At 47.0% G+C, this 17,890-nt stretch overlaps 1 protein-coding gene across 13 annotated transcripts in view; it reads right to left on the bottom strand.

The window, feature by feature from the left end:
• Nucleotides 1–17,890, bottom strand: part of ush2a (Usher syndrome 2A (autosomal recessive, mild)) — a 199,405-nt gene that overhangs the window by 69,149 nt on the left and 112,366 nt on the right. For all 13 annotated transcript variants that reach the window (XR_011982524.1, XM_072699000.1, XM_072698989.1 and 10 more), the window contains 8 exons: nt 16,749–17,377; nt 13,404–13,732; nt 12,000–12,122; nt 11,399–11,562; nt 10,587–10,796; nt 4,883–5,085; nt 4,690–4,802; nt 1,611–1,806 (listed from right to left, as the gene is read on the bottom strand). Coding sequence is in view for 12 of the 13 variants with exons in the window: in XM_072699000.1 (XP_072555101.1) it covers nt 1,611–1,806; nt 4,690–4,802; nt 4,883–5,085; nt 10,587–10,796; nt 11,399–11,562; nt 12,000–12,122; nt 13,404–13,732; nt 16,749–17,377 (1,967 nt within the window). In the remaining variant the exon portion in view is untranslated. The remainder of the gene's footprint in view (nt 1–1,610; nt 1,807–4,689; nt 4,803–4,882; nt 5,086–10,586; nt 10,797–11,398; nt 11,563–11,999; nt 12,123–13,403; nt 13,733–16,748; nt 17,378–17,890) is intronic.

The following is a 17,890-nucleotide window of genomic DNA, read 5'->3' as shown; positions in this document are numbered from 1 at the left end:
AGAGACAGACAGAGACACACTTATAGAGACAGGAGTGACAGACAGAGACACACTTATAGAGACAAGAGAGACATACAGAGACACACCCATAGAGACAGGAGAGACAGACAGAGACACACCTATAGAGACAGGAGAGATAGAGACACACCCATAGAGACAGGAGAGACAGACAGAGACACACTTATAGAGACAGGAGAGATAGAGACACGCCCATAGAGACAGGAGAGACAGACAGAGACACACTTATAGAGACAGGAGAGACAGACAGAGACACACCCATAGAGACAGGAGAGACAGACAGAGACACACCATTTACATGCAGTGTTTTATTTATTAGTTGTTACTCAAAGTCTGCAGTTATACTTATTTTCTTGCATCTATTCACGCTGTATGTTGGAGGAGGCACACAAATGTGAATTTTATGGCCCTGCCATGTAAAACTGGAGCTACAGCTAATTCTTAGGCATAAACAGAAATGCCTGTCTTCCTGCCCATGTCTGTTAATTCGAAAGCACCAGAAACATCCTTAAAAAGCACACGGGTGGGGGGGGGGTGCTCAGTGGCTCAGGCCCGGCGCAGGTTTGGGTCAGGCTTCGGGCCGCTACCCATCCTTCCTTATAGCTGAGCGGCTGCTAAATTTAGCGAGACCCGACTCGCTCGTTTGGCAGGAGACCAGGCCAGGATGGATTTTCCACAGCGCCAAAGACATACTCATGCGGCTTCTGAAAAATCTGCATCCCCCCCCACGTACCCCCCCGACAACTGACACCACAGCTACATTTGGCTTCGTCATAAAGCCGTGAGACTTCCCCAGGGAAGCAGGTGGGTGGGGGGCGTCCCTCTGAAGATTCAGCCAACTAATTCCACCTTTCAAACCACAAGAGAGCCAGGGTCACATGCGTATTCCTGGCACAACATTCAAACGCCAAAGGCTCTGAAAACAAGCTTCTGGTGATGAACCAGGAACTGCAAGAAATCCTCCATTGTCTTTCCACTCTTAATGGCGGTTACGAGACTGGGAGACTGGGAGTGAATAATTTACAAAGGAATTTTACTAATGATCTTTTCTGTAAATAAGAAATCTGTACGTGGGCCTTACAGAATGAGAGAGAGAGAGGGAGAGAGAGGGAAAAAGAGGAAAAGCAGGGATTTGGAAGAAGGTGCTGTAACACAAGGTAGCTATTCATTAGCATCACCTAGGAGTGCAGGCCCTCTAGCGCGCCTGTAAAACCATCTCCATTTCTCCGGTGCGGAATTACAAGGGAAGCACTTGTCCTTCTACAGCTTATTTGTCTTCTCCTCCCCATGCCCCGCCGTCTGGGTGGAGTACCGGTGATGCTTGGGCCCATGCCCACTTGCCAAGTTGGCTCGCTTTCAATGACATTAGGATTGCAGCAATTGCGGAAGACAAGTTAATCTGTTTACTCAAAACAATCGCCGAGGGCCGCACCGTGCGCATGCAGAGCGGCGGCTTCAGTCCGCATACTCGTCATTCTCTAGTGCTGAGCTTTAGCCCCCCCCCTTCCCACCAAACTATCCTTAGATGGGTGGCACAGGAGCTGCACGGCACAGGAGCAGAACGCTGTTCTGATGAGGTCTCGCCATCATACCTCCAGCTCTGGCAGGAAGCAGGAGGTGCCACAGACGTCCTCACCGGCTGAACACTCCAAGTAGAAGCAGCGTCCTCCCTTATCGCTCGCTCCATCCCGCAACCCGGTGCAGGGCAGCAGGGGGCGGCGCCGTACCTCGTACCCGAGCAGGATGCCGTTTGGCCGACGGGGGTGCATCCAGAACAGCTGTACAGAGCTGATGGGCAGGCAATGGGGGAAGGAGAGGAGTGAGGGCTGGAGAGCATGGCCGGCCAAACGCGATCTGGCTTTAATATGGAGTGAGATTTGTCTAGAGACTGTGTTTTGACTCTGGGCGAGTGAACCTTCATGTTCTTCCTCTGTTTATGTGGATTTCCTCTGGGTTTTCAGTCATAGTCTTCATACATCTGCATCCCCTTAAAGTGCCATAACTGCTCTGTGCCCTGTAAAGTGCCCTAACTGCCCTGTAAAGTGCCCTTCAGACTGGAAAATCAGGGCAATTCAAATCTTTTATAGCCACCCCATCCAGGGTCTCCCCGCTGCATACCCCATGCTTCCCTGGATAGGCTCCAAACTCACTGCAGCCCTGTAGTGAGTGGAAGATGGATGGATGGATTGATGGATGTATTTTATAGTGAAATACAAAGCAAGTTTTAAAAACAGTTAAATCACAGTTTGTTGCATTAGTTTAAAAAAAATTGCTAATCATTCGCACAACTGCCTCCACATTCCATTACACTAATCACACGATCACAAAGGCATTGCTGCTTCACCTCCTCATCTCTCTGCTCCCTTCCCAACGAGTGGCCTAAATGACGAGGAGGGGGCCTGACGATTAGGTCTCACCTGTAAGGGCCCCCGTGTAAAGGCCCTCCTTACGAATGCGGAGTGTTGAATCTATCCGCAGGCTGCCACAAACCCTTTTATTCACGATATGAAATTCAGCCTGAGATCACAGGGAATTTCAGCACTATAAGAAATGCAGTATTTCCCCCCCCCCCCCCCAACAAAAGGTGTCACCTCTGTTCGCCGCTAATCCTTCACTGGGGGGAAAAAAAATAGGCGAGATTCATATTGCGGAGTGGGGGCGCCGAAGCCGTCAGCTGTGGCACTTGTCATATTTCAATCAAAGCTTAAGCCGGCCTGTGATTCCGCCGCTCGGCCCCGTGTAGTCGGGGCGACGGAATTAATGAATTAGCTATTGATTAAATTCCACTCTGGCAAATCTACCGTGGCAAATAAATGAACTGTTTAAGGCGCATGTAGGGCACGGGCAGGCATGTCAGGGCAATCGATCAGTAGTTAGTATTCTATTGGGATGGAAGTACGGCAAGGCTGTGATATGACAAGCGGGGGAAGGGGGGCAGGGGGGGAGGGGGCGTCCTCCTCTGGTACTATGGATTATGTCAAATTTCAACACGCAGACGCCTCTTCACCTCTGCATTGTTTTATGAGACCAATTCTCATGCTGGTAGCCCCCCCCCCCAAATGCAGAGAGAGCAGAGGGGCAGGTATTCATGCCTGTGAAGGAAGAGGGGCGGCCTTCCAGCCCCCCCCCCCCCAATGCAGAGAGAGCAGAGGGGCAGGTATTCACGCCTGTGCAGGAAGAGGGGCGGCCTTCCAGCCCCCCCCCCCCCAATGCAGAGAGAGCAGAGGGGCAGGTATTCATGCCTGTGAAGGAAGAGGGGCGGCCTTCCAGCCCCCCCCCCCCCAATGCAGAGAGAGCAGAGGGGCAGGTATTCATGCCTGTGAAGGAAGAGGTGCGGCCTTCCAGCCCCCCCCCCCAATGCAGAGAGAGCAGAGGGGCAGGTATTCATGCCTGTGAAGGAAGAGGGGCGGCCTTCCAGCCCCCCCCCCCCCCCCAATGCAGAGAGAGCAGGGGGGCAGGTATTCATGCCTGTGAAGGAAGAGGGGTGGCATTCCAGCCCCCCCCCCCCAATGCAGAGAGAGCAGAGGGGCAGGTATTCATGCCTGTGAAGGAAGAGGGGCGGCCTTCCAGCCCCCCCCCCCCCAATGCAGAGAGAGCAGGGGGGCAGGTATTCATGCCTGTGAAGGAAGAGGGGTGGCATTCCAGCCCCCCCCCCCCAATGCAGAGAGAGCAGAGGGGCAGGTATTCATGCCTGTGAAGGAAGAGGGGTGGCATTCCAGCCCCCCCCCCATCCCAACGGCACCGCTGCTCCTGCCATGCAGACACCCCCGATGAGACTTCACAGACCGGGCCGAAGGCCACACTGTGACGGACGGTCGGCTAAAAGGATTCAAAAGCTTGTCTGTGTCACAACCCAACATCGCGCCGTTTAGCATATAGCTGCGCTACGTTTAGGCAGCCGGAAGCGTCAGGGTACTAACCAGACCCTCTGTAAATAATCCTTCAGAGAGCCTGACACTGGGGGTGGGACACAACTTAATAATTTATATGTAAAGGTTTACTTTTTGGAGGGGGGGGCAAATAAGGTCAAATGAAATATTGGGGGAGACACACGTTCCCTTTTGGTTCCTATAGGAAAGCCGCACAACACAGGGCTGATAAACACTCAGACACACACCGATCTGGGGGCTGTGCAAAATATTAATATCAACTTGTTATTTAAAATGAACTTATACGCTAGTGCTGTTGAATTCTCAAATCTGATTGCTCCGAAGAGTGTCGTTTAATTTTGTGTTACCACACATGTAGCGCCATCCAGGCGAATCGCAGTAGCAAATCACTGCACGATTATGATCTTTAATTCTAACTAGACATAATACACAATTTAAGATTAACAGAAACTAAGTCAATAAATGTTCAATCAACGGCGGAAGAAAGCAGTTCTAATAAAGAAATGCATTTCCGGCGTTTAAAGGAGAAAATATCTTTAGGTACAAACAGCTAAGTGTGTGGCGACTGCAGTATAAGCAGGTCAATGCACTCCAAGTGCTGCATTATATGTTTCCCAATGTACATCGCATGCTTTTTAAACGTCGGGTGATTCTCTGCCTTTGCAGCCGTGCATTTACAAATCTATAATGTACAGTGTGTGGCGCATGAACCCTTATATGTTATTGTGCTGATCTCAGTGACGGACCCCGACAGCAAGCATGTGACCCTGCGATCGCTCACCGTGCGCCGACATCCCTGATGCCAGGTGCAGGGAGATCGGCTGGCTGGTCCTCCACAGTGGTCACCTTGGTGCTGTTGCTCCTCATGCAGGCGTATACGGTGCAAACCTCCACCTGAGGAGTGACAGACTGCATTTGAGGAATATCTGACCCTGGGAAGAGGAACTGAGCCAGAATGGACCAGGGGTACGGACCTGGATGTCGTGGACGGTGAACGGCCGCAGCCCCCCCAGCTCCAGGTACCCGGGCGTGCTGCTGCCTGTCCTGTGGACCTGGCCGTCCAGGTAGACTGAGTACTCGGTGATCACGCCGTTGGGAGAGAGGGGCGAGACCCAGAGCACACAGACAGCGGTGCTGTTGATGGTCACCACTTCGGGAGGGAGGACACCCTTGGGTTCTGAAAACAGAATTGCCGTGGGAAGGGGGCAGGTCATATCAGTCAAAAGACAAATCACATTAAAAAACACAGGCCAGAATGAGTGCAAGCCTCTCCATCTTTATTGTCTTGTTTTATTGCCTGCTTTAAGTCAGCGTTTCTCAATCCAGCCCTCAGAGACCGCTAGACAGTCCCAGGTCTCAGCACTGAATCAAACAACCAGCCAAACAACAACACAGAATACCTGGTACAGGTGTGTTGGGAGCTGAGAGGGAACCAAAATGTGGACTGTGTGTGGGTCCTTGAGGACCGGATTGAGAAACACCGTTTTGAGGCATCACATTGTCACCCACAGACTCCCATCTCCCCATAGCTCAGTGTAGCACCTAAGGCCCTAACGAGGGTCCTAATGAGGGCCCTAACGAGGGTCCTAATGAGGGCCCTAACGAGGGTCCTAATGAGGGCCCTAACGAGGGTCCTAATGAGGGCCCTAACGAGGGTCCTAATGAGGGCCCCATGGTGCAGCTGACCTGAGGGGCACGAGAGTGGAGATTAACACGCTCCTGTGCCACTGAGTCGACACTTCCTTCACAAACAGGTACGAACTAAATAATAGAGGATGAAGACAAACCAGAACCATTCATAAAATACGTACGGCACATTTGATCTCTTTTCTATCTTGTCCCAGGGCATAAGTTTACATTTTGATAGGATAAAGGATTATCATTATATGACAGACAGATGAAAATGGTGTTTTTTTTCCATTTTAAACATAATTTTACTTGCTTTTTCACCGCCTGAATTGTTTTGAAATTGTCTCGCAGAAAGACCTCGCACGCACAAGCAAGAGCACGCTGTCTGCACATCCTCCCCACCCCCCCCACACGCCCACCTCCGGTCCCGGCAGACGCTTTGCGGGCAAATTGAATCGCTCCTGACAGAGAGGTGTGGGATTTGAGCTCTGTGCCGGGGGCAGGGAGGGGTTAACTGGCCCAGTCTGGGGGATTCTCGCGGCTGTCTGGGCTGGGGCTCCCCCAGCACTGCCTTTGTGTAAACTCTACCAACATACCCCCTCCCCCCACCGATGCGAGGCCTAACAACACACAGCTCCTTCCCAGTGAACAGGAACAGAATCAGCAGAATTAATGCTTTAATTTCCATGCTCCTCCTGAAAAAACATATATAGCTAAATCAGAAACATAGGCAATGCGTCTCAAACTAGAGAGAATTCTTCTATCAGTGATAGAAGAGAGCAGGCCAAAGTCTACAGGGAGGCCAGGGTGGGTCTGGCCCACCCAACCACGAGTCTGTACCACCCAACCACGAGCCTGTACCATCCAACCACGAGTCTGTACCACCCAACCACGAGCCTGTACCACCCAACCAGAGCCTGTACCACCCAACCACGAGCCTGTACCACCCAACCAGAGCCTGTACCACCCAACCATGAGTCTGGCCCACCCAACCACGGGCCTGTACCACCCAACCAGAGCCTGTACCACCCAACCACGAGCCTGTACCACCCAACCACGAGCCCGTACCACCCAACAGCTGGACAAATATCAATTTTTTTATGACTGTGTATATAGCAAGTCAATTGTGTTTAACACAGATCTCTGAAACTGTTGACTTTTACTCCAAAATACCACACCCCGAGGGAATCCTGTGGCCCACCCTACACCTTAGAGCTGTGGCCAGGCCTGGGCATGAGATCAAAAATGTGCAATGTCACTTTGAACACCTACCAAATAAATAAGTAAAGATCAACATTTCAGTGCGGGGCCTTCTCTAGGCCTCTCCGAGGTTATGTGCTGAAACTATCACAAACAACACATTTGTATCTCACATGATTGTCACTTTATTGTCACACTGGCAGCATATAGTCCCAGCAAAGCCTGCAGAGAGATGGGACAAACATCCAGTTCCAATCCGTCCCCCCTAATCCCCAGCGTCAGAGATGCTTATGGAATCATTGGCCAAGAGCCGGTATCAGCAGGTTTCAGTTTCATGTTTTACTGTTGCATGTTTTCCGAGGATGTTTCAAAATTTCCAAGGAAATTTTTGTACTACGGCTACAAGGTAGGAGACAGGAGCATGGTGGGCCGGTAAGACCAACAACAGTGCAAATACAGGAGAACTATTAGAGCACTAAAACACAGTACAAGACTCACCCTTGGCACCAGAGCTTCACCAATATTCGAAGTTTTGACCGATATCGAGAACCAGTACAGTCTTACTTTGAGTTACACCTGATCGAGTTACATCCGATTGCCTTTATGTCCGAGGTCCATAGTAAATAATATACACTGTAACGTACACTGACCGAGAGACGCCTGAAAGTGGATGTAATAGGATGTTAGCGGGTGTATTGCTAATTAGTGTAACAGGTGCAGGAGAATGGGCAGCACTGCCAGCTGCCAGCACGACCGACTGTCCATATCTAACTTGTCATAAAGTATGCATAATTTATATGTGATTGACAGCTGCAATATTGAGATACGCCCAAACTGACTTACGTTTGGTGGCCCTGGTCCAAAATGCAAACACAAGCTGACACAAGGCTGTATATTTAGTATGTCTATTATGAATGTCTAGTATCGCCCATGCCGGATAATCTGTGAGTCCCTTGCTGAGTGGGAGGGTGCTGGCAATGAAACTTGGTGGTGGTGATTAGCGAACTGACGGTACTTAATTTTTTATTCTGCCTTTATTTTGTCCTCCACAAAAAAATAACTGATCATTCAGTGCAAGTCCTTCTATCATTTTGTCCATGCTAACTTTTAATACAGATAACGTTTAAATATCAACTGAGAACATCGATAAAGACTGACACATCGGACCGATATAGATATTTTGATTTTTAACGAATATCTTTGATACTGATGAAATCGATATATTGTATATCTCTACTTGGCATGTAACCAGGAGCATATACAGGGGCGAGGACACAGAACACAGAAGTACCCCCCCTATCACACGCTGATTCAAAAAATATCATTGGTTAATGATAAAGTTAGCCCTTCGGTGTGAATTATGGCCAACCCTCCATAACCATTTATTCATTTATTCAATACAGGGACACAGTGAGTCTGACAACTGTCCCAAGCAGCACAGAACATGAGGCAGGGGACACCCTGTTGGGGGCGCCAGGCCATTACATGGCACGCTCACTCACACACACATACTAAGGGCAACTGAAAGGCACCAATTCACCTAACAGCAGGAAATGAGAGATCCTAGAGGAAACTCGTAAGAGCATGTGGAGAATGTGCAAACTCCCAACACTCTGAGAGGGAGGGAGCAGGATCTGACCCAACAACCCTAGCATAGTAAGGCCACCACCCTGCTTGGTACGTAACATATATATACGCTAAATCACCCGGAACACAGCATATTTAGCCCATGGCTGGCTGTTTTGAATTAGCACCCGCATTATGGATCCCTGTACAGTATTCTTTAGGTTCAAATGCAGCCGTTAAATTGAGCTGTCCTTTAGGCTGCAAAAATAATGAAATCGCACTTTGTCAAACGACCCGTAACCTTTATTTAGGCAGTAGCCATTTCCTAACGTTTTTTAAATGTGGTTTTTATTACGCTGATAAGATTAGGTGAAGTAGGAATGCATAGCACTCTGAGCACCAAATGTTAACTGCACAGAACCAAGAGCTTTGGGGACAAAAGTATATAAAAAGAGCGCAGAGACGTTAGGCTCGACTAACGCAGTGGTGCTTAATGCAGTCCAGGCTGCCGCTATCGCCACCATCTGTGCCATCACTGGGGGACGGGGGCGCCGTAATGACTATTGATCGTGCCACAGAGGTCAAGGCACCCATCAAAATTTTTGAAAAAGGGAAATCTTAGCCCCGATCTTTCAGACAGCGACTGAGGCGCAGGGGGAATCGATGCGTGCCTCTGCAGGGAAAGTGTCTTTGGAACGGACCTCCTTCTGATTCCAACCCTGGAACAGAAATACATGCTCAGGTAGGGCAAGAAAGGAGCCAATTCAGATTTCTCATCTTCCATTAGCCAAAACTGATACTGGGTTGGCATGCAGTTCCGCCCAGACATTTTGGTCTCTTAATATCTGTCTCGCCGGGTGTCGGGACAAACAGATGCCACGGTGGCTGCTGTAAATAGCCCGGACCTTCGCTTCTGTGTATTTTTAGAGGAACAGCTTGACTTCCCCGTCTTCCTTGTTGTGGCTGGTAACACTACCTTGACGCCATATTGAGCGTCGTAAATAAAAGCCATGGCGAATTTATTGAGGCTCTCGGGACCCCTGACTGTAGGTCACAGGATTTCAGGCAGGTGTCCAGGAGCTGTTTTTAGCTGACTTCATGATTTGTAAATGCAAACAACACTAATATACAAGAATAGGAAACACACACAAAACATTTATGCATAACAAGCAAATCATTCATTTTAAACCAAAATAATAATTTACCAAGTGGAACAAAGGTCCATTATTAATTAAAGCTTTATTAATTAAAGCTTTATTATCAACCAAAAATGTATGTATACAGTCAGGAACTGAAAAAGTACCACTCTTCTCCTTGTCACTTTGGTTAGTGAGCAAATACATAAAAGCTTTATAATTTCCATGTTCCTCGAAATTTACAAGCATTTATGACCAGATTCTCCACACTGGACAAAACAATGCATGCTGGAGTGAAAGTAATGCTGGTGTAGCTGTTCGAGAACTTTACCTGAATGAGACGGCAGCAACCAGACCTTTGTAGCACGAAGCGCAGTCACAGTCACGTCTAGGTTACCATGATTTTCACTTAGCAACCATTTCGCTAAATGACCTGGTTACTGGACATAACTCAGTTGCTAAACAAGGAGAGGGCATACATCTTTTTATTTTTTTTTGCGTACTATAATTCCAGATGTTTTTTTTCACAATTGACTTGAGGACTCTGCTTGCGAAACACACAGAAGAAAACTTTGCACCTTCAGTAAAACATGAAGTGTCTTACATGTGAGCAGAACCAAAATTTATCCGAGAAGATCCATATGACAAAGATACTGTATGATTACAATCTGACTAGCTGGCTTTCACATGTTTAACAGGCTTTAATTCAAACCTGGGAATCTAACGTCAGTCGAACGTTAGTGTTCGTATTCCTCTACACGTGTGCCTTTGAAGGTTTCGTGACCCCCTTTCTGTCTAACAAGACCCACAGATCGATAAAATATAATCAGCATGTTTAATGTATGATTTATTGGGAGGGATCCAAACTCACTGTATTACTGGACCGGGCAGAGGCGAGAGGGAGGTTGAGTATGACTTTGCTAATATATCCATTAGAGCAGACTGCCTGTGTATCGCTGGGACCTTGTATTGATCCAGCACTTGACGACGTGGCTCACTTAAGCTATTTAGCATCAAACCCTCCCCCCAATAATTTTAAACGCAACGAATGTCATTATTATAGCTTGACTGTTCTCAACCTCAGATAGTGCCAAGTCGACATTAACAAGGGGGGAGAATCGGGGCTGTCTGCCATTCTGGGCCTCACCTCCATCGGCGGTTCTGCAAGTGGCTGCAGGCCCGGCGATGACATGGGCCCCGTTGGAGACATGAAGGGAGAGGTGGTACTCCGTGTTGGGCTGCAGCTCTCCCACCACAACAGAGGTGGTGCCGGGGGAGAAAGAGACAGACCGGGTGAGCTGGGAGGAGTTGATCCACAGTGTGTACAGCTCCACTGCTCCTTGTAGGTCCTGAAGAGCTAGTGGGTAAAGGAGGCCAAAAAGGGGGACTGAAACAATGTCCCTGAGAACAGTAAATATGGCTGCATATGGTTAGCCCACAGCCACACATTTCCAGCACTGTGCACTCTGTATTTGTGGAATTAGTTTGTTCTCTCCATTTACACAGATATCCTGACTAGGTCCAAAAACATGAGGCTTGGAGAAATGGCGACTCCAAAGGGTTTGAAGCGTGTGGCTTAGTGGGTTGGCCACTGTCCCTGTAATCAGAAGGTTGCTGGCTCAAATCCCAGAGTCGGCAGAGTGATTTTACCATTGGGCCCTTCAGAAAGGCCCTTAGCCTCCAATTACTCATTGAAATTGTCTGACTCTATAAAAAAAATAAAAAATAAAATAATGCCGCTTTGGATAAAAGAATCTGCTAAATAAATAATAAGTAAGTATGATCCCTGTGATGGATTAGGACGACCCCTGCCCTGCGGTCTGTATTCCCTATGACCTTCTAGCAGTGGTTAGGGAAGATAGATGGATACATACATCCGCTCCCCGATTTCTGCCTTATATTTAGGCACGTGACTTAAATCAGAAGTAACCCTGAAAAACCCTGAGAAGTAGGTCTTACACGGTGTTGTCCAGTTGACCTCCACAGCAGTGTGGTTGAGGGCCTGCACAGAAACGTTGGTAGGGACAAAGGGGACCCCTGCCAGGGTGGTGGCCGTAACGGGTTCCCCAGTGGTGAAGCCGACGTCATTGTGCACCAGCAGCTTGTACTGGTATGTAGTGAACCTGGGGTTCAGATGAGAAACAAGCCCGGAATTCAAAATCACCGTGATTGATTGGGACCAATCCGACAGCCACCGAAGAGCATGAGTGCTTCTGGCCGTGTATCAGAATCCCTGGATCCTTGGGTCCTGGGTTTAATTCTGAATGACCATGGCAATTTATTAAACCATAATTTTGAATACCATTAGCATCTACATACATGGATACACTTTGAAGTCACTCTTTGAAGAAAAAATATATATAACTGAATTTGTATAACAGAAAAAGCAGTAGCGCTGGAATATATGATGAGCACCAGAGGAAGATTAGCAGAAAACAATTTAATTCCTGAATATTTGCTTAATGTATCTTTGAACAGCATTAAAAGATGGCATCAGTGCGCAAAACAGTTCTGTACACACGGGCGGAGTTTGCTTTAAAGCTAATTTCAGTAATCTCACCTGCTAAGGCCTTTATCTTCATGAAACAATTTGGCTCCTGTGTAAACATTGTACCAGCGATTCAAATCTTCAGGGGGAAGAGAAGCCAGGGGCTGCAGGCTTTTCCGTCTCAGCAGTCCGTATCTGAGGGCAGTAAAAACACAGGGATAATCAAAGCTGGTTTGCCAAAGCAATTCTCCTGCCAGTTTCCTTGACTCATTTTTTTTGAGCCCCCCCTACTTTGAAAAATAATGCAAATTTCGTTTGTAATCAGAGGAGCCCGGCTTAATGTGAGGTTTATAAGCCTAGTTAAACAAACATACCCGCCACCAAAAGTATTCATGAATTTTAATAATCCGGACCAAACACGGGCCACTGTTTACGGCTTAATCGCCTGCAAAACCGAGTTTACAGGCAGCTAACAATGTGGTGACATCACATTTTTCTATATTTTCAAATACTCAGATGACTGAGAGTTAATTTTAAAAAGGGGGAGGTTTTAAATTTTTATTTTACTAAAAAACTTGCTTTCAGAGAAACATAAAAATATTTTTAACTGCTTTTAATGACAAATAGTAAGTTGTGAAAAAACTAAGAAAATATTTTATAGAGTGTAATAAACCAAACACTTTTTAACCAAACATTGAAGCAACTATGTGTCTTTTTGTAATTTTGTGTGAGTAGAAAGCATTTTTCTGGAATTAGTAATTTGAGGCATAAACAGGTGCAAATACAAATACAGATTATAACAATAAGGACAACATCCATTAGTTAAAGAATCAATAAGAATAATAAAATAAATACTATACAGCCACATAGAACCTCATGGAAATTAAATATAAACTAAAAATATGAAAATTATGATGTATATAGGTTCAGAAGAGGTTCACTTATTCAGGTTCACTATTTGATTTGAAGTAAACCTGAATCAAATGTACGTTATTACCATACAATCTATATACAAGTATATAGCGGCAGAAAATAAAGTCCCTCCAGCAGCACAGTGTAACACAGAAACAACTCTGATGGGGGGGTGGCGTCAAAACAGAGGACAGTGCAAAAAGGAAGGGGGCTGTCCACAAGAGTTCATACACATAGGGCAGTGTAAGTATGCAACAAGAAGTAAGACAGCAGAAGCATAAAGGGGTAGAATAAATAGCTAAAAAGTAACAATAAATAGATAAATAATAAATAATTTCTCAGTGACAATGTAACATCTATTAGATGTCCACAGTCCTTCAGGAAGTGCTGTGGCAGTCACTGCGTTTTGGGTACTTTGTGTCTAGAGGACAAACAGGAGTGACTGTAGTATGACAGCGCTGTGATGACACTCGGTCGATAACGTGGCGGCCGTTAATGAACCCTGAGGTGTCATGGCAGCCGCTGTGTGCCCCGCGCGTGTGAAAAGCCGCAGCATCGGCCTACCTCACGTTGGGTCCATTTGGCCTGGTGGGCGGGGGCCAGGACGCCACCAGCAGGGACTCGCTGACCACGGTGACCGACAGCCGCCCCAGGCCCCCCGGGGCTGCGGGGGGTGTGGTCACGTGGGAGGCCGGGCTTTCCGTGCACCCGCCGACGTGGCCTCCCCCTTCAGAGCAGGCGAGGACGGTCACACTGTAGTTGGTGTCAGGCAGCAGGTCAGCGACGGTGCACACGAGGCTGGACGTGTTGGTGTGGGGGACGCGCCGGTCCAGCAGACGGATCTCGTAGCTCTCGATGTTACCGTTGGAGATCAGGGGGGTGCTCCAGGAGACCTGCGGTGAGACACACAGAATGTCGTCCTCTTTGACTGTAGCTGTAAGGTCAATAACATCCTATTCCCTATGCCGCCTGATCTTCATAAGAGCAGAGATGCAGGAACTCCCTGATGGCCACTGCACCAGTTCAGGGGCCAATCCCGACTCGGGGGGGCCCCAGTACAACCCTAGAGGCTTTTAAATCAATGAGCTCCAGGAAGTGAAACCGCCTGATCAAGTAATGAACCCGACTTTGACCTGAAACAAAATATGCCTTTCATTTCATTTAACGCAGGGGTAAGACTGCAGGAGTTTTGGTTAAAATAATGAAAATGTCACAGATCCGCACAGCTAAATGACATCTCTGCATTCATTTCAGGATGGGGCGAGATGTTTTAATGCCTCACTTATTATTTTCTTTTAACTGAATGGGAGAAGGAAAACCAAATGAAACAGCCAAGCAGCAAATTTCTGAGGGGTGAAATGCGCTCATCTAATTACCTGGGACAGGAAAGCCCCAAGTCGCCATTGCTCAGAAATCTCATTGCGGTATCGCCCTCCACAGGCCGACAGCTCATCTGAGAAAGTGCCGGGCTCACGGGTGTCATTCAGAAATAGAATGCAGTGATGTAATCTTTAGATGGTCCAGTATGGAAATGTTATTATGAAGATGCGGAGTGTGGAAAAATGTATAGAATTTATATTTTTATATTGGAAATCATACTGATTTTGCATTCTTAAAAAAAGTTTATATCCAACAATGTACAGTATGTGTACAGAATATACAGTAACTTTCTGCAGGTCTTATTTAAATAATATCAATATTCGGCCCACAGAATGCACACTACACAAACCGGTACTGGATATTTGGCTAGAAGATGGATGAATGGATATTCTTCCCCATCCACAAAATTACTAAGAATATATAACATTATAAAATTAAATATGTAACATATTTACAATTATGTAATCAATTAATTCTTAGTAATTTAGATGGAAATACACTTATTTAATTAATGTGTCACATTTATTTAAAATGTACTAAACATATTTCAGAATATGCTAGGTTAAGTAAAACAATATATAAACAAAAGCAACCATCTATCTTCCATAACTGCTTATCCAGTACAGTCAAAATAAAAAGCAAACTATATATTTTTTAAAAATCACTGGTATGCTCAAAAAAAACACCAATAATAAATCTGTTGACAGGAAGAATACATCTGTTTTATTTTTCAAAAAGAAGAAATTATTTATTGTATATTTACGGTTTCCCTCCTCATATCGCACCATCTTTCGTCTTGCTCTCTCTTCTCTTATCATACTGTTTTTTTGCCTAATTTTCCTCCCATGCACCTGTCCCCAACTCTGCAACCGTGGCATATGAATCTCACTGTTTCCTCGAAACACAAGCGACAATAAAAACTTTTCAATTTGTTGCACATACATGTTTCACAGAGGACCGAAACGGCAGTGAGCCACCCAATCAGCCAGCAGCAAAGGAAAGCCAAACTGGCATATGCAAATCATTTTTTTTACAGGGTCTTACAAGTGTAGCCATTCTCATCCAGTTATCCCTGTAAATTGTAGCAGTTAACACATTAATGAAGTAATAATGGTTTAAAAAACTAAACCTGGGGTTAGAGGAATGAATTATTCAGGGGAGTTTATGTAAATGCCGCCTTTTGTTTGAAGTTGTAAGCATTTCTGCCAATGTCTCTGGCACCGGGACAGCTCTGCAAAGGAGACGTGCAGTTGGGTGTATTTATACAGAGACGCTCCTAAGCCGCAAAGCCTGTTTGGTTACATTAATTTCCCTTGAATCAAAGTTGTATACAAGCCAAAACACTGCCGGCACCCGCTCTCTCGAGTGAAGCTTCGACTGAATTAGGAGAATAACCAGGGTGTTTGCTGAAAGAGGATTTATGCGCCTCCGAAAAAGCGATATCAGCTTGGCGGGAGTTTGGCTTTTTAAAAATAATAATAATAATAAAGAAACTTCCTTAAAGGTAACAACAGACCACAAAAAGAAGTGAACATGCAGCTGAATGACTTCGGCCCAGAACTACAAGCTCACGCGACACTATTCTGTCCCACAAAGGCAAAAAAACAGCAGCCACACAGGCAGTGGAACTGAGAAAAAGGGCTTTAGCTTTTTTTGACTGTCCACCTATCATGTGTAGTGGGCAGGTAAACGATTTGTTGAGATATTCTGACACAAGACAAAACAAGAGCCCAAGAGACCCGATTTCAGAAACGCAGTTTTGATCAAATGAGCAGTTGGGGTGTTTTGCCTCTGTGTGGCAGTATTACGAATACGTCTGAGCGAGAGCTATGGGCTGAAGGAGCAAACATTCCATCGGTGAAATGTAAATGGACCTCAGCGACAGTGGCCACGGTGACGCCAAGGTCAAATTTGCCGGGAGTTACCGCCGCTCTATTGACAAGACCTAATTGGCTGAACCTGGGTGCAGATCGGCCCAGGAGCGAGAAGCAGTCGCAGAAACAATGTCATCCAAATGATGAGAGTTACATTTTTCATACGCCGTTTGGCATTAATATACAGGGGCGGACTGTGCTGAGGTATCCCTTCATTTGGACATCATTGTCGTATCGCCCCATTTATTAAATGCCAGACATGAGTGGAGTTAAACCACGAAAAGGGTCATAATGTCTCCTTCCTCAAGGAGACCTTGAGTTTTAAGCGTATAAACGGGCCAAAAAAGAGCCAGTTGTCCGGGACCAATTTTAATTAATTGGAATAGATAGATACACTACAGACAGACGCGTCAAAAGATCCCAGCGAGCCTCGAGCTGGGCACCATGACCTGTACGCTGTTAATATTTACAGCGGCCCTGATAAACGGTGACAGTGTCGCCTTTGTATTTTTTTTGGGGGGGTAAGAAGAGGCAGAAATTTCATTGATATACATGAATGCGTTGTTCTCCAGTGCTCAAGGTGAACAGAGGGGAGGACGGTCGGGCCAGCTAACAATGGCATAGGGGACTTGTGATCAGGGTCACTGCGACCCACCTGGATGGAGTCGGGCCCCAGAACCAGGGTCTGGGGGGCCTGCAGGCCCGCAGGCCTAGAGGGCCTGGTGGTGACCTGGCGCCAGGCACTGCTGTTGGAGCCCCCCTGCGATGTACTGGCCACCACACGGTACTCGTAGCTGGTCCAGGGACTCAGGGCGCCCGAGTTGTCCAGGAAGCTGAGGGGGCGCTCAGCCAGCACCGTGCCCACAGCGGACACCTCCCGGCCACCACTGAGCCGCCGCTCCACCACGTAGCGCTCCAGTTCGCCGTTAGGCCTCTGTGGCCGCTCCCAGGACAGCAGCACAGAGGTGGGCGTGTCGGAGAAGAGCCTGGGGGGCGGTATGTCCTCGGGGGGTGCCGGGGCCGTGCGAAGGCTTTTCGTGGGAGCAGCAGGGGAGCAACCGGCCTCGCCACACGCCTCCACCCGGAAGGTGTAATCCCTGTACGGCTCCAGCGGGAAGACGGTGCAGCTCGTGCTGTTGCTGGGGACGATGGCTCGGAGCTGGGAGTTGGCGTAAACTCTGTACTTAGTGATGACGCCGTTTGTCTGGGATGGAGGCTGCCAGGTGACAGTGGCAGTGCGCGATTGGATGCCGGACACTGTGAGGGCACTGACAGGACCAGGACCTGTGGGAGGAAGACAAGAAAACCATACAGAGGCAATTAATGGTGTTTGGCACAATGACACTATGTCACAATGACACAACGTAACGACTGACTTAATAAGGACACTCAGGTGGACCTGTTCAATCTAAAAATGAAAGCTGCAAAGAAAACAAAAGACCAGATTAAAGTACACTTAAAAACCACAGAATAAGGCCTTGATTGTAGCTTAGCTATACTATTATTATACAGGTACTGCAATACATATATTACATCTAGTATATGACATATAATACATACATAATAGCAACTGTTGGCAATAAATCCAAAAAAGGAACTAATTTTATGATTACAAAAGACTGGCACTGATGTTCTACATGTTACCCCTTAAGTGAAAAATTATTTAGATTCTGTGTGGTCAGCAGGTATAAGGACCTCATTGGCTGACAGGATTTTCATTTGACTAAAGGTACGTAAAAAAAAAAAAAAAAGACCTCACAAGGACAAACACTACTTTTGCCACCCCTTACTTTACGG

The sequence above is a fragment of the Paramormyrops kingsleyae genome, chromosome 14 (assembly GCF_048594095.1).
Source record: "Paramormyrops kingsleyae isolate MSU_618 chromosome 14, PKINGS_0.4, whole genome shotgun sequence".
Lineage (NCBI taxonomy): Eukaryota > Metazoa > Chordata > Actinopteri > Osteoglossiformes > Mormyridae > Paramormyrops > Paramormyrops kingsleyae.
This window is presented reverse-complemented; position numbering and strand designations above follow the sequence as displayed.